This window comes from Lucilia sericata, unplaced genomic scaffold, assembly GCF_015586225.1.
Source record: "Lucilia sericata isolate MDLA Ls3-8-SP2 unplaced genomic scaffold, ASM1558622v1 Contig001399F_arrow, whole genome shotgun sequence".
Classification (NCBI taxonomy): Eukaryota; Metazoa; Arthropoda; class Insecta; order Diptera; family Calliphoridae; genus Lucilia; species Lucilia sericata.
The window spans coordinates 1-16,875 of record NW_023995337.1 but is presented as its reverse complement, the minus strand read 5'-3'; the positions used below and the strand labels follow the sequence as shown (position 1 = coordinate 16,875).

The 16,875-nt window shown below is 30.1% G+C and overlaps 3 protein-coding genes across 3 annotated transcripts; all 3 read left to right on the top strand.

The window, feature by feature from the left end:
- Positions 1–436: 436 nt before the first annotated feature.
- Positions 437–12,794, top strand: LOC119611254 (serine/threonine-protein kinase pelle). The gene is made up of 4 exons (XM_037966775.1): positions 437–951; positions 1,606–1,718; positions 1,789–2,514; positions 12,126–12,794. The coding sequence occupies exons 1-4, from the start codon at positions 775–777 to the stop codon at positions 12,655–12,657; spliced, it is 1,548 nt and encodes a 515-aa protein (XP_037822703.1). The 5' UTR covers positions 437–774; the 3' UTR covers positions 12,658–12,794.
- Positions 3,757–9,874, top strand: LOC119611255. Its single transcript, XM_037966776.1, has 2 exons — positions 3,757–5,275; positions 9,301–9,874. Exon 1 carries the CDS (start codon positions 4,360–4,362, stop codon positions 5,266–5,268), a length of 909 nt encoding a protein of 302 aa, XP_037822704.1. The 5' UTR covers positions 3,757–4,359; the 3' UTR covers positions 5,269–5,275; positions 9,301–9,874.
- Positions 12,795–12,836: 42 nt separating the features above from the next.
- Positions 12,837–16,871, top strand: LOC119611263 (tubulin polyglutamylase TTLL13P; the record flags this gene model as incomplete). Its single annotated transcript, XM_037966789.1, has 4 exons — positions 12,837–13,459; positions 15,527–15,823; positions 15,890–16,687; positions 16,748–16,871. Coding segments are annotated over exons 1-4 (1,647 nt in total), but the record flags the coding sequence as incomplete, so codon positions are not given.
- Between the last annotated feature and the right edge of the window lie 4 nt (positions 16,872–16,875).

Sequence of the window (16,875 nt, the reverse complement as noted above, 5' to 3'; positions counted from 1 at the left end):
TAGAAATGAGAGAACAGCTGTTTGGGAAGTGTTTGGAAAATTAGAGAGGCCATATTTTTCTTATTTTTAAACTAAAGGCAGTTAGTTATTTTAGTTATTTATGTAGCAAGGGTTTGTTTTTTAGATAAACATAATACTTTAGTTAAAGTTTAACAGCTATTTAAATGTTTATGATATAATTATTGGCCTTTTATTGTAGTTTATATAAAAATTATTTTACATTTACTGCAAATATATTGGCAGCATCTGTGAAGAAAATATAAATACTGAAAAATCTGGTAGCCTTATAAAGAAAAGCAAATGGAAAGTATTTTAATAAGGTGGCCGCCCCGTGTAGTCTAAAAGCTAATTATCATTTTTTTAATATAAAGTTTGACATTTTAGAATTTACGAGATCATATAAAAAAACATTACCAAATTAACTGCTGAGCTTAAGCATACACCTATATTCATAAGTTTTGTTTAGTTTATTTACAAAAATTTTGGGGAAAGTTGTGTTGCAGTATTTATTTAAATTCACAACAACTAATAATTCCAATTAGATAATACTGTGGCTGTTTATATTTCTTTATATTTTAATTAAATTTCAAACAAAACACACTATATAAACTAACATTTTTGCGGCATCGTAATTAAAAAAAAACACTAATTTGCATGTTAATTGCAATTTAGTTCTTTAATTCAGTGTGTATTCGCTGCAACAGATGAGTCAGTTGAATTCAAGTTAAAAACAACAATTGTAAATATTCCATCTCCTTTATCAACATCATTAAGATGTCGTCTAGTAATCCGGTATCAAACGGGATAACTGGTTCCGCAAAAACCCCCACCATTACTTATATTACCGAATTGCCACCATCGAAGAGAAGAGAATTATGCGAACATTGCGATCAAATTGATGTATGGATGCAAATGGCTACAAAGATGGGGTTTAGCGACAATGATATAGAGGTTGGTTTTTTTTAAAGAATAAAATATAATTTCTTTGTTTTTACAAATTTACATGCATTAGTATTTAATTTCTAAGATTTAAAGCGGGGAAATTATTGTATTTATAATTGTGTGCGCAGTTTGGGGAATATCAATTAAATTTAGATATTTTCTTTGTTTTTGAAAAAGACAAGTCCTTATGGTTTGTTTATAGGTTGTTGTTTTTATTTAGACGCATTTTAAATTAGCATTTTGTTTATTTATTTACTGGACTACCTCACTTAAAATAATTAAAACTTAAACATCTTAATATTTACTGGATCTAGCTAAATAATAATAAGTGTTGGGAATTTTTATCCGGTATTTTTAAATTTTTACAATTGCCCTTTCGATTATATTATTATTTTTTCTTCTTCTAACTAAAACCTTTTTTATTTTGCAAAACCTTATTTAAGTTTTCCATAAAAACCGCTTTTTAAATAAAAACCAGTATTTTAATTGGGTCTTTTAAGAAATGTTTTTTATTTTCTTTTCACAAGCACAGAAAAAAATAATACATAACTAGAATGAATTTTGTAATAAATAAATATCAAAAATAACATATTATTAATTAACAAATAATACTAACAACTGATAAATTTTACACAGATCAATTCACTCCACTTGTTCTTTTAGACCATTAAAAGACGTATTCGAATACCTGGCACCTCACCCACCGGTGAACTGTTAAAAATATGGGGTGGACAATATAATCATAAAATTGTGGAATTATTTGGTGTGTTCCATAAGTAAGTAATGCAATTGTATTTCCCCTCATACTAGAAATTACTGCAAAACCATTTTTTCTCCCTCTTTTAGATTAAAAATCTTCCATGGCATGCGTATTATAAAGGATTATGTGCCACCCGAATATAAACTAATGATACCCATTAGTATACCTCGCATCAGTAAAATGTTACAAACAAGTCTTTCCAATAATAATGAAAATTCCGTTAAAATACGCAATGGTCCCACACCCACCTCGTCGGGTGTTGAAACCAACAATATACGTACTATGGTGACAACAGATGATAATAACACTACATCCAGTTCTAGTTCGAACAATATCAATTCTGAACGTAGTCGTTCGGCTATACATCCATCGCGCCAACAGTTAACGAATAATTCAATGCCTAATATTCAGGAGATTACCAGCATTATGCCGGAAATTGATTATCAAGAACTTACCGAAGCCACTGAAAATTGGGATCAAAAACTTGTTTTGGGTAAAGGTGGTTTTGGTACGGTTTTTCGTGGCTATTGGAAGCACACAGATGTGGCTATCAAACAAATTGATTATCGTGGCGCTGAAGGACGTGAGAGTGCTAAGGTACAATTGCAACAGAGTTTAAATGAATTGAAACATTTGCATAAATATCGTCATGACAATATCTTGCCATTGTATGGTTATTGTATAAAAGGTGATAAGCCTTGTCTGGTTTATCAGCTGATGAAGGGTGGTTCGTTGGAGCAGAGATTAAATACGAATAAGTTTCAACCGTTGACATGGCAGCAGAGAATTGATATTTGTCTAGGTACAGCACGGTAAGTTAAAGGATGAGAGATGTTTTATGTATAATATTTAATGATGAGTTGTTGGTTGCAGGCTTTTCTGTTAAAAAATAGTATTTTTATGAAAATAGTTAAATTTTAATGAAATATACAGTTTATTTTCAAAAGTCGTCATTTTTATATTAACGGGATAGTTCACCAAATATTTCATAAAAATACGTTTAATAGACATCCATTAAGGTTTAAGAAAATTTAAAAATTGTTCAGTATTTTTTTCAAAAACCAGTATTTCATAAAAAGTATTTAATAAACAGTATTTTTCTTAACCCAGTATTTAAAAAAAACAGTATTTATTTTTTCATAAACCAGTATTTTTTCTAAAATAACTATTTTTCTCCAAAAACAAGAATTTCTTATAATTTTTCACAGTATTTTTCTGTATATTTCCCAAAAAGCAGTATTTCTTTGAAAAACCAGTATTTTGTCTAAAACAAGTATATTTTCTCCAAAAAATTTTCCAATTGTTGCCAAACTAAACACTAGTTTGGCAACAATTGAAAAATTTTTTGGGCAACACGCCCAAATCAAAAACCAGTATTTTTCAAAAAAGAGTATTTTTCAAAAAGAGTATTTTTCTGACCATTTTTTTTGCTAAAAAAACTGTATTTTTTTAAAGCATTTTTTGGTAAAAACTAATATTTTTCCAAAAACCAGTATCTTTTCAAAAATAAGATCCAATGAAAATACTTTTTTTCTACTGCATTTTTTCAAAAACCTGTATTTTTAGTAAATATTTAGTACATATTTAAAAACAGCGTTTTACGAAAACCAGTAATTTCCCCAAATGACTCAGTTTTTATAATAAATAATATTATTTGTAAATAACTAGTATTTTTGCTAAAAGCCAGTATTGTTCTTTGAAACCTATTTTTTTCAAAACCTGTATTAGTTCTAAAACCACTATTAAAAAAAAAAAAAATACTAATATCTGGTAACTCTATGCCTGAATAGTTGAAATTTTTTTGTACGGCTGATCTTTTGTGGAAAAAATAATAATTACTTTTATTAAAAAGTGTTTTTTTTTACTTGAACTAATTAAATTTGGAATATATTATCTCCTGTTTCAATTAATATATAAAGATTCTTTTGGATAAATTATTTGCTGAAAAATTATAAAAACGTGCTATTTGCCTTTGCAAATTTTGTGTGCTGCATTCCGCCATTTTTGTTCCTGAACTTTTTTTAAATTTGTACATATTTATTTTTTAATAAATACCACTGCAGTCTATTGGAACTTTATGATTTGTGGTTAAGTGGAGTGTGTCTTGTTGCTGGTAGAGGTTTGCTGCTGCTATCTTCTTGCAGTTGAACCCTTTTCATTGATTCTTGCTGTTTTACTTGCCGCCATTTTTGTGTGTTACGTGTGGTGGTGTTTCTGCGGCTGTTGGAGTAGTGCACCTGCCGCCATATTTGTGGTCTGTGAGTGCTGTGCTACCTTGGTGGATGATTGCTCCTACTGTTTTCCTGCTGGTGATTCTACATATATAAGGGTGCTGTTTGCTGCTACACATTGTGTCACTTGCTGCCATACTTATTGTGAGTGGTATTCTGCTTATGGTGTTAGTGTGGATTTGCTGCTGCTGTCATCCTACAGGAATTGTTAAAATACTTTCACTGGAGTTCATTGTGTACTATTGCTGCTGTTAAGTAAAGCTGTTCTTGCTGTTGCTGCTATCCTCCTATTGGTGCATTATTATTATTAATATTGAAGTTTTGCTTACTGGTTGTGAATTATCAACGTGCTCCTGTCTGCTGTTAATGTATTTTACGGGCTATTTAGTGCACTTTTGAATTTGTTTGCTACCAACCATTTTTAAGATGCCGCTTGCTAAAACTTACAAATGTGGTGTTTGTCTGGAAGATATTGCCAAGAATCGAGCCAGTGTCCTATGCAAAAATTGTTCACTGTGGATACATGTTAGCTGTACAGATCTTCAAGAAAAAGCACTCACTTTATTAAAAGACAGTAAGTCTTTATCTTTTACTTGTTCCAAATGTGACAAAAACCCAAATTCTGGTATGGATAAAATACGCGAAGAGGTTTGTGCCATTAGCTCTAAACTTGATTTATTTATTGATAAAGTGGGCAATGATCAAAGATCTATTCAACAATCTCTAATGGATACTGTCGCCGGCTTTCGAACAGAAATGACAACTTGCTTTAAGGATATGAAGGCTGAAATACTTAATTGTAATAAACTTATTGGTTTTATTGACACGTCGACTACTAAAAGAATTAATACTTTAGAGGATGAAAATAATGTCTTATACAAGAGACTCAATCGTGCTGACGTCATTATTATTGGTTTGCCAGCAGGTCTGGGTGACCTAGTGGATCCTATCATTAAAATAGGATCTGTCTATAATATCCCTATCTCTCGCGTCGACATTAATCATGCCTTTTACTTTAAGAATCAAAAAGCTATTTTAGTAAAATTCAATAATGTTTTTTTGCGTGACCAGTTAATGGCGGAGTATTTCAAAACCAGAACCTTAAGAGTCTGCGATGTTATTGGAGGTGAAATTGAATCACGTATATATTTAAATGATCACCATTCCCCAGCTGCTGGCCGGTTAAATATTGTATGTAAGAAGCTTCTCCGTAAGGGCATAATTATTAAATTTAAGATGCTTAATGGTGATAAGTTACGTGCTAAGCTGACCATGGCTGATGGAAAGAACGTGGTTTGCGACTCCGTTGAATGTGCTGCATTACTTAATGAATAAATTTTGGGTATTTCTTTTTGTTACAATATTTCTCTTTATTAATCTTATTATTATATACTTAGCTTAAGGTTGTACTTTTCTAGGGCAAATACTAATATAAATTATTGTTTAGTATGTGGTAGTAAATATATATACATGTGTGTATGTATGTATATGTATGTGTGCATGTATATGTATGTATATATGTATGTATATGTGTATATATATGTATGTATGTGTGTACGTATGTATGTATATATATATGTGTATGTATGTATGTATATATGTATATATGTGAATATATATATATATATATATATGTGTATGTATGTATATATGTATATATATATATATGTAAATGTGTATATTTACTATGTGCAGTAATTTATATTATGTATATTTTGCTTATGAGATGTGCTGACCTTGATTTTGCTATACGTATAGTATTATTTGAAATTGAATTTTTACTTGTAGTTATATTTATGTGGCAACTAAGATAAAGTAATTTTGTTTTTGATTAGAATCTTGAAAATATCTGCTGTTCTTTTCAATATTATACTGTTCTTTATCTCCCTTAATAACATACAGATATTTTTATATGCCTTTCTCATGGTTGCTATATATTTAGTTTTGTATTTTTCTTCTTTTATACTTTATTAACTTTGAACACTTTTGATCTCAATTGTATTACTGTTTATATTATTGTATTTTTGACACCTTTGATCAGCAGTATTTTAGATTGAAATGAATTTTTTTTTATTTGTATTTTTGATTATATGCTTTTATATGTCCTTTATTAATTGTAACTTTTCTTGGTTCCCCATAATCTTGTTAACCAGTGTCACTTGATACCAATATTGGTCCAGCTTTCAGTAGCAAATTGTATATTAACTCTGCTCTTAGTTCTCATGATCAGGAATTGAACATTGGCCATCTTAACTGTCAGAGTATTAGACCCTCATCTAGTTACTCTAAGATTGATGAATTGAAGTACATTTTATATGATTCATTATTTGATATGTTTGCTATAACTGAGACTTGGTTAAAACCTTTTATTTCCTCTACGGCCGTAGGAATATCTGGGTACACGCTCATTCGTAATGATCGACTTAATTCGAGAGGAGGCGGTGTAGCGATTTTTATATCTAAAAGATTGAAGTATAAAGTAGTATTTCAGATCTCTGAATTGGGACTTTGTGAATCCCTTTTTATAGAAATGGACTACAATGGCTCTAAAATATTATTTGGTGTTGTTTATTTACCTACGGGTGACATACTTTCCTTTGAAAACTTTCATTGTGGGTTATTCTTAAAATATGTCAATGTTATTGTCGTTGGGGATTTTAATTGCAATATGTTTGATGTTAGCAAGTCGATGCATTTTCGAGCACTTTGTTTAAGGAATAATTTGTCAGTTCTTCATAATTCTAAACCATCGCATTTTGATGTAGCACATGGATCTACGTCTCTGATTGATTTCTGGTTAGTGAGTAATCCTTCGATGATGAGTTTTTCTGACCAGTTACAATGTGAGCTAATTTCGCACCATGCTCTTATTTTTGCTTCATTTAAGATTTCTGTGGATCGGCGATCTGAGCAGTATATTGAGTATAGAGACTTTAATTCTATTGATTGGGAAGGTATTCTATCTCTTTTGTCAGATTTCAGTAATTCTAGCTATTTTGCTGAATCTGTAGACGATAAATGTTCTCGCCTTTCTTCTCTCTTTGAATCTGTTATGACATTTGTACCTATTGTTAGGAAGAGAATTAGTAATAAAGATAATAATAGTTGGTATGATTGTAAGGATATTGCCTATGCTAAATCTCTCAGTAGACTTGCTTATTGTTCTTATAAGTCCTCCCGTTCTGCGACTAATTGGAAAATCTACTGTAAGTATCGTAACAGAGCCAAGAATATTGTGCGAAAAATGAAAAGGAAATATTTTTCAAAGCTTTTCTCTGGACTAGATACTAGGGGGATGTGGCGTATTCTTAAAGGTGCTGGTGTTCAGGATGATTGTGCAATTTTTGATGGTGATGTGAATCTAATTAATGATTATTTTGTTGGTATAGGTAACGGTGATATTCCTGAAGAGTTTAACATTAATTTTAGTTGGAATGATACTAATTCGTTTTCGTTTAGTTGTGTGGATGAACTTGAGGTGTTTGAGGCTTTAGGAAGAGTGAAATCGCAGTCCATTGGTATCGACAATATTCCTATTAAAGTTATCAAGTTGATCTTTCCCTATGTATCTAGTTATATTCTTGATCTATTTAACCAAATTCTAACCACATCTGTTTTTCCATCTTGTTGGAAAATTGCTCGAGTTGTTCCAATCCCGAAGACGAAGGTAATTCACGGTTTGGACGATTTAAGGCCCATCTCTATTCTGCCATCGTTATCGAAGGTATTTGAACACATTATTAAGGAACAGATTGTTGCATCCACGTTATCTATGTTATATGATGATCAATACGCGTTTCGTAAAGGTTATAGCACATCTCTGTTGCTACTCAATCTTACTGATCATATTAGGAGAAATATTAATGATGAGAATTTAAGTGTACTAGTTTCCCTTGATCTCTCTAAAGCCTTCAATTCAATCTGTTTTGTTACATTAATAAATAAACTTAGGGATGAGTTTAACTTCTCTTCATCGGCATGTAAACTTATACTATCATATCTCAGAGGTAGATCTCAATTTGTTCAATATAATGGTCTTACTTCTTCTTTACGCCTTCTTTTTTCTGGAGTTCCTCAAGGCTCGGTTTTGGGGCCTCTCTTGTTTATTTTGTATATTAATGACCTCCCACGTAGTGTTGACTCTACTATGTGTAAAACCTTTATTTTTGCTGATGACGTTTTTTTACTTTTTAATAACAATATTGAATTTAGCGATGTATTGCGTGAGAATATTAACTATAATCTACAGCGTGTTGCTGATTGGACTATGAACAATTCATTGGTTGTTAACCCGTCTAAAACAAAGGCCGCCTTGTTTGGACCTTCAAGTCGTTTTTTTCCCAATATGGAGATCACTTTAGGGAATACTCGCATAGTTTTGGTCGAGAATATAAGATGTTTAGGAGTGATTTTGGATAGCCGCCTTTCTTTCGAGAATCATATTGACAATTTGTTCTGCAAAGTTTTTGGTATTTTGCGTAAGATATACTCGATGAATTTATACTTACCTTTGCGTGTGAGATATAATTTGGCTCATTCTCTATTGTTTTCACAAATTTTATACTGCATTGAAGTTTATGCTGGTACATTTGCCACCCTATTTAGGAGGATAAACCGAGTATCTAATATGATAGTTCGTTTTGTATATAATATTAAACGTTATGAGCATATTTCTTCCTTTGTAAATCTTTTCCTAGGTATGAATTTTGTTAATTTTGTAAAGTTTAAGAGTTTATTGCTTTTTTATAAACTTGTTAAGTTTAATTTGCCTATTTCTCTACGTAGATCCTTTCGGTTCTCTCGATCCACAAGAAATCCGCAAATCTGTATGCCGAGAATATCTTCATCTGTTTTGGGAAGGTCGTTTTTGGTCCGTATTGCGCGGTTGTGGAATGTTCTACCTTACTCGTTGCGTATTTTTTCTCATTCCAATAATGTATTTCGTTTAAAACTCATGCAGTACTTCTCTGGCACTACTTCCTGAACTGTGTTGATCTGTCAATTATAATTTTATTCGTAATATTTAAAATAGTAACTAATGACATATGACTCTGACAAAAGCTTCTATTGATATGAAAATTGAAATGATCTGCTGAAATTTGTTATTCACTGGGGTAAATGAAATGATGTATATGTTTTATATTTCTTTGGTATTGATAATTATTTTAGTTATTTTATTGATTTATACTATATATATATATTTGTCAACATTATTATTAATTAAAATAATTTTAAATATTATCATACCATTTTATTTCTCTTTTTAATTTTCATTTATTTCCCTACTATATATACATATGCATATATATACATATATATATATTTTTTTTTCTCGTTTTCTTTAACAATTTTCTCTCTACTTACTAGGAAATATTGCTTGAATTTACCCTGGAAAGTTTTTATATGCTCTCATGTTGTAAAAATGACAATTTTTTTTTTAGTACAGGATAACGTCCTTGTTGTTCAGACTGAGACCTGCATATCTGATGTGTAATGGAGCAATCCCAATATACTTACTTGAGTTATATGTACTTGTGTTTTATTTTATTTACCACATAAAAAACGATAGTATCAATACCTTTGCTTACCCATTAATTATACATTTATACATTGTTAATTATATAGTTAAAAGCTATTTTATGACTCTTATAAATTGTATAAATATTTTTATTTTTTTACATTTATTAAATAGTATTAATCATTAATTGCTTCTGAAAGGGACCTTATGTGTATTTGTTTATATTTTTAATCTTACTGGCTGGGGAGCCTGAATGAATAAATATATGTAACAAATTAATAAATATATATTAAGCATATATCAACCTTTATAATATTTTTAAGGCGTATATTTTACTATGTAATATTGTTATTTTGGCCAAAGTGGCTTTATATTACTGAATAAATAAATAAATAAATAAATAAATAAATAATATGTAAAATATTAAAGATAAAAGCCAGTATATTTTTCCTGAAAACTATTTTTTTTCCTAAAACCGATATTTGTTCTAAAAATCATTATTTTTTACCAAAAAAGTGATTTTTTTTTAAAACATGATTTTATTCAAAAACTATATTTTGACAAATATATTTTTTTTTGTCAAAACCAGTATTTTTTCACAAATCACTATTTTTAGCGCATATTTAAAGAAAACTCTTAAAACAACATTTTACAAAAAACCAGTATTTTATCAAAAAATATCTATTTTACCAATGAACAGTATTTTTTGGAAAATAATTAGTATTTTTGTTAAAAGCCACTATTTTTCTTAAAAATCTCTTTTTCCAAAAACCGTTAACATTTTTTTCTAATAACCAGTATTTTTATTAAAACCCCATTTTTATGTATTTTCCCTAAAAACCATTTAAAAAACTCTTAAAACAATATTTTACAATAACCAGTATTTTCGGCAAAAGGAGTATTTATTTTGGAAAATAACCAGTATTTTTTTAAAAAGCAAGTATTTTTACTAAAAATCTATTTTTTCCAAAACTTAAAAATTTTTTCCAAAAAACTGAATTTTTGTAAAAACTGTATTTTTATCGATAGTCTTTTATGTTTTGACAAAAAACACTATTTTTGAAACCCAGTTTTTTATGTTTCGACAAAAAACACTATTTTTGCAAAACCCAATATTTTCCCCAAAAACCAGTATTATCCGCAAAAATCTATTTTACAATAAAGAGTATTTTTTGGAAAATAACCAGTATTTTTGCTAAAAGCCAGTATTTTTCTTAAAAACCTATTTTTTCCAAAAACCGGTATGAATTTTTATAAAAATCAAATTTTTAACAAAAGTCTATGTTTTATTAAAAAAACCCTATTTTTGCAAAACCCTGTATTTTCTCCGAAAACCTTTGTATTTAGAACACATTTAAAAAAATCTTAAAAAAATATTTTACAAAAACCAGTATTTTCCGCAAAAATCTATATTTTACCAGTGTTTTGTAAAAGCAAGTATTTTTCCTAAAACCCATTTTTCCAAAAGCCGGTATTTGTACTGAAACTATTTTTCTTTTTCAAAAACAAAAAACATATTTTTTGTGAAAACCAGTATTTTTATCAGAAGTCTGTTTTAATGTTTCGACAAAAAATACTATTTTTGAAACCCAGTATTTTCTCCAAAAATCAGTGTTTTAGAACACATTTAAAAATGACTTTAAAACTACATTTTACAAAAATCAGTATTTTTCTTTAAAAATCTCAATTTTACAATAAAGAGTATTTTTTGGAAAATAGCCAGTGTTTTTGATAAAGACCAGTATTTTTCTTAAAATCCCATTTAAAAAAAACCTGGTATTTGTACTAAAAACCAGTATCTTTTCCAAAAAAAATTAAAAAAACAGTATTTTTATCAAATTTCAATGTTTTTTGTTTCGACAAAAGAATTTTTTTTTTATAAAAATACTATTTTTTAAAAAAATTAAACTGATTTTTTTTAAATATACAAATTTTTAGTACAAATACCGTTTTTTATAAAATAAGATTTTAAGAAAAATACTGGTTTTTGGAAAATAAAATTTTTTTTCAAAACAGAATTTTTATTCTCAGAAACTAGTTTAAAAAAACAGTATTTTTTCCAAAAACACTTATTTTTTATAAAAATTTATTTTTTAATCCAAGTCAGTATTTTACCAAAAACCATTATTTTTGTAATCAAACCATGTGTTTTGTACCAAAAATTTAATTAAAAAAATGCTGTTTAAGTATATTTTTTTTCGAAAATAGATTTTTTAAAAACATGTAAAAATCAGTATCTTTTCCAAAAAAAAAAAAAAAAATTAAAAAAACAGTATTTTTATCAAATTTCAATGTTTTTTGTTTCGACAAAAGAATTTTTTTTTATAAAAATACTATTTTTTAAAAAAATTAAACTGATTTTTTTTTAAATATACAAATTTTTTTTTACATTTAATTACCAAAAATGTAATTAAAAAAAATGCTGTTTAAGTATATTTTTTTTTCGAAAATAGATTTTTTAAAAACATGTATTTTTACAAAACTGTAGTTTTCGAAAAACAGTATTTTTCCAAAATCCTGTAATATTTTCATTACAAACTACTTTCTTTGATCAAAACGAACATTAGAAAAAACTAATATTTTAACCCGTTTTTCACAAAAAACGTAATTTTCCTGAAAATTATCTTTTTGTCTAAAAAAACTCAAAATAAAAATTCTATTTTTTATTTTTTAGCGGCATTTACTACTTACACTCTCTGCGTTTGGATAAACCCCTCATACATGGTGATATAAAACCCGGTAATGTTTTACTCGATCAATGTTTACAGCCAAAAATCGGTGATTTTGGTTTAGCCATGGAAGGACCCAATGCCATCAACAGAGCCGTTCAAGTATCGCAAGTTTTCGGTACAAGAGCCTATCTACCGCCAGAGTTTTTAAATTCAAAAAGACTCAGTACACAAGTGGATACCTTCAGTTTTGGTGTAGTACTCTTGGAGACATTTACGGGTCTGCGGGCCATCGATAAAAAACGTAATTTTCTAACCAAGACCATACGAACTCTATTGGAAACACACAATTATAATTTGGCCGAATTAATTGACAAACGTATGCAACTGACACAGCCGGCTGAAGAGATGGTATGTATACGTAGCATTGATTTGGGTTTACAGTGTATAAACGAACGTCCCGAACAACGGCCTGAAATGGAAATGGTTTTGAGAATAATTAACAGTTATTATAGCGGCAATCCTTTTATGCAATAAGTGAAAAGTGGAGGGAGGTTGTTTTTTTTTTATTATTATGTATAGTTTGTTTGTTTTTTTAACATTCCAGTGTTTGTGTTTATTTTATTATTGACTATTTTTCTATATTTTTTTTAATAAAATATAAAAATATACAACTTTTTATTGAATTTGTTTTATGGGTTTTAATTGTACTTATTCCTTTTTTCCAATTTTTAATGTCAACATTTTCTTTCAAATTAAAATTAATGCAAAAAAAATCTTTAAAATATAAATTTTAAACATTCTAGTAAAGCTACTTTATTTGCTATTAATAATAATTTAAAGCAAATTTTTCATACAATTCAAAAGGCTAATTTAATTTAACAAAACTTTATTTTAGTTATAAATTTAACATGAATTTAAAAAATTCAAAATTTTTTAAACGCATACAAATGCTGCGGCGTATTTCAAGAGATAAATTACGCCAAGAAAAAGAACGTAAACGTGTTGAATGTCAATTGGAAAGTGCATTTTGTGAATGTTCGGGTACTACAAATACTGCAGTTTCGAATGAGGAGAATGAAGCCAATAAATCTAATCATTCTATGGAAAATTGTTGTAAAGATAAAGTGGACAAATTGAAAATCAAAAATAAATTAAAATTACAACAGCAAAAATTCTCAACACAACACAATAAACTGTTGTCGAAGTCAAGTAATGAAAATACGCATGTAAACGGTTTGATTCATTTCAATAATATTTGTTATCAAGTTGAGTGCCAAGCTGGACCATGTAATAAAAGTCAAGGTGGTGGTAGTACAGAATCGATGCCGTCTGTTAGGTAAATTTTGAATTTATAATTTGATCGATTTGCAATTTAAGAACATTTTATATATTCAATCTCTTATATGTAAGTTTAGTTAAATGTCAGTCAGACACTGTAATCATTCTATAGTGTGGTACTTTTGTTCCCAACCACTAGAGTTTTTGACACATCAATCTTTAAATATGATGTCGCTTCCAACTCTTTCTAACCTGAGTGTTAACCTTCTTCGTATTTTGTGTAAAGATTGCTCAGATAATTCTCGAAAAGTAGTCTTATTACTTACAGTAAGACGAACTGTTGCAATCATTGGAATGAAAGTATATATCACGAAGAATTGTCTTATCATCTTCATAAAAGATCATCGATACTCAAGAAGCAAGACTGATAGTATCGTCCTCTATAAGAAGACTTTATTCTAAAGAAAACAAAACTCTATGTCAACGTTCACAATAACGAGTAAGTTCCGACAAAAAGTGCTCGCAAACAGATCGACACCAGTTATAACATCTTGAGACTTCTTACAACATTTTCCACAAATTGCATCACGATAATGTTCAGGGAGAAATTTAAAATTCATCTCTTTCGACACCAGAAAGCCCCTTTATATACAAACTTTTGAATATGGAGCTAATGAATGATTCCGCATTTCTATCGACATGAGTTGTCTTTAACATCGGGGATCGAACAGTTATCTATTCATGAATCATTTAAATTGTATTGAGATTTACATCCTTGAATGCCAGAACATGGCGTCTGGCTAAATAAAAATAAATTTTCAGTCATATCGCTTTACCAGAACAAGTGCAGGCACTTTGCTCGAGTTCTTAAGCATTCTATTCTCTAACCACCACAAAAACATCACTTTCGTTTACAACCTCGCAGATGAAATGGCCTTTATTGATTCGGCAACATCGCTCCGAGACGCAGTCGGTACACCAAAATACGAATCCATCAAATATGTTCTTACTCACAGAGAACACACCGTGGTGCGTCTAAACCTAGCTTGACTAAGAAAGGAAAATTTAATGGTGTCACTTTAACAAGATACCGTACATCCATTACCTTTCAACCCAGCACATTTCTCATTCATCCGACACATTTATAGAGAAAAACATACGACGCATTCATTCTGGGTATATGTGTAGGATAAAAAGTCCGTATACCTTTTCATCCATCCTGCATCTTATTCATTTAACATCAACTCCAAACGCTTAGCTCCAAGGTCACTCCTTTAAGGCAGGTATGTTGTCATTTTTGGCAGCAGCACCGAATTTAAACCCAAATATAGATCCACGAGCACCCCGAAGGAACCTCACGGTACAACACAAAGTTCCCACTACAATCGGTTCTTCGCACCGGAACGACTCGGAGTTCAACGAACAACGACCAAGGATTGTCAATCCAGCCACAAGACAAAGTACCGGTTCCCGTGGTACCAGGTCAAATGAATCCAAGGAATAGCCGAGGAGTCAAATGACCACAAGTTTATAGTCCCGGCAGATCAGAGGTATAGGTAGCACCTTCTTTACCCCTGGATTACAATAACATGCCGGATAGATCAAAAAGATGAGAATAACGTGAGTTAACGCCTGCTCTTCATCTTTATTATGACATATTTTACAGGAGTTATTACATGATATCAGATATTGATCTCAAACGCTTTTAAAATAGAAGCGGATTTGTGGCGACCAGAAACAACATTATTGGCCTGATGACATATTACGTTACCCGTACTCTTTGTAGTAGTCTTCAGAATAGATGCATACTTCACGATCATCAAAAGATTATAATATGTAGTATAATCTTATACTTACTCCATCATTCCATGATTGACACTCGGACAACAGTTAACGATCCACAAGCTATTGATCTTTATAGCAGATAACAACTTCTGAGAGTCTCGAATAGGGGGCCAGTTACCGGCCTTATTATCTTTATAGGAAAGGGTTTTGTAGTCACGTTAAACTAACTTAATTAGAATCTGACAGGGCGATAACTTTGGCCTTATTAGTAGTTCATTTTTAAAGAGTCTAAATACATTAATATTAATTTATCGCCGAGTTTATTATTCTTAAATTACAGTGCTACTCGTGGCAGTATTTGTGTTTGTAATTCACGCTATAATCTTATTGGTAGAATTGCCAAAATACTGGGCTTCAAAGTGGTTAAAGAAAACAAATTGTGGAATATTTTGTGGACCGATTCGTTGCCGGGTGTTGAAATCTATAAGAATATGAAAAGATTTCAACAAATTAATCATTTTCCTGGTATGATGGAAATATGTCGCAAGGATTTACTCTCAAGAAATTTAAATCGTATGCTTAAATTATATCCCAAAGACTATAAGATATTTCCCAAAACCTGGATATTTCCCGCAGAGTAAGTAAAGTTTAATAACCAAAATTCTATGCAGAAAAAGTTTAATATGTTACTCTCTTTTAAAAGTTATGGTGAGGCTTTAAATTATGCCAATAATCATAATAAACAAAAAATGTATATTATAAAACCGGATGCGGGGGCTCAAGGTAGGGGCATATGGCTGACAAATGATTTGAAAAATGTTTCGTGTACAGAACGTATGATTTGTCAAACCTATATTAGTAAACCTCTACTCATAGATGGCTATAAGTTTGACTTGAGGGTTTATGCTTTAATAACTTCTGTAGATCCTTTAAGGATATTCGTTTACAACGAAGGTTTAGCTCGTTTAGCCACCCACAAATATTTAGAACCCTCTATGGATAATAGTGACAACTTGTATATGCATTTAACAAATTATTCGGTTAATAGAAGAAACTCCCAATACGAACTATGTGATGACGATGATTGCGGCAGTAAAAGAAATTTTGGTGCCATTAATAATTGGATGCGTCGTCATGACTATGATGCGCAGGAATTTTGGAATAGAATTGATGATATTGTAATAAAGACTGTCTTAAGTGCTTGGCCTATACTGAAACATAATTATCATGCCTGTTTTCCGACACACGATAAGATACAGGCCTGTTTTGAAATTTTGGGTTTTGATATATTAGTTGATTCTAAATTGAAACCTTATGTATTGGAAGTAAATCATTCGCCGAGTTTTCATACCAATGAAGTGGTTGATCGTCAAGTTAAAAGGCCCTTAATAAGAGACACCCTGTCTTTAATCGGTACTGTTTTGGCGGATAAAAGACAAATATTACGTGAGGATAGAAAACGTATCAAGCAGCGTTTGTTAAAGTTTAAACCGGGAAGTTTGTAAGTACTAATATAAAACAAAAAAACCTATAGTTTTATAAAAATCTGAACTCTATTTAGAACTCAAAGATCCCATGCCAGTAACACTATTCCCTTAAACGATAATACTTTAAGTAAGACCTCTCTTGAGCATTGTCCTGTCAGCGCTATAGCACAACAAATCGCTTGGGAAGAAAGTCATTTGGGAA

Coding starts and splice junctions, on each gene's coding strand:
- LOC119611254 (XM_037966775.1), top strand. CDS start 775: ATGTCGTCTAGTAATCCGGTATCAAACGGGATAACTGGTTCCGCAAAA. Junction 1,719..1,788: donor TTATTTGGTGTGTTCCATAA/GTAAGTAATGCA, acceptor TCCCTCTTTTAG/ATTAAAAATCTTCCATGGCA. Junction 2,515..12,125: donor ATTTGTCTAGGTACAGCACG/GTAAGTTAAAGG, acceptor TTTATTTTTTAG/CGGCATTTACTACTTACACT.
- LOC119611255 (XM_037966776.1), top strand. CDS start 4,360: ATGCCGCTTGCTAAAACTTACAAATGTGGTGTTTGTCTGGAAGATATT.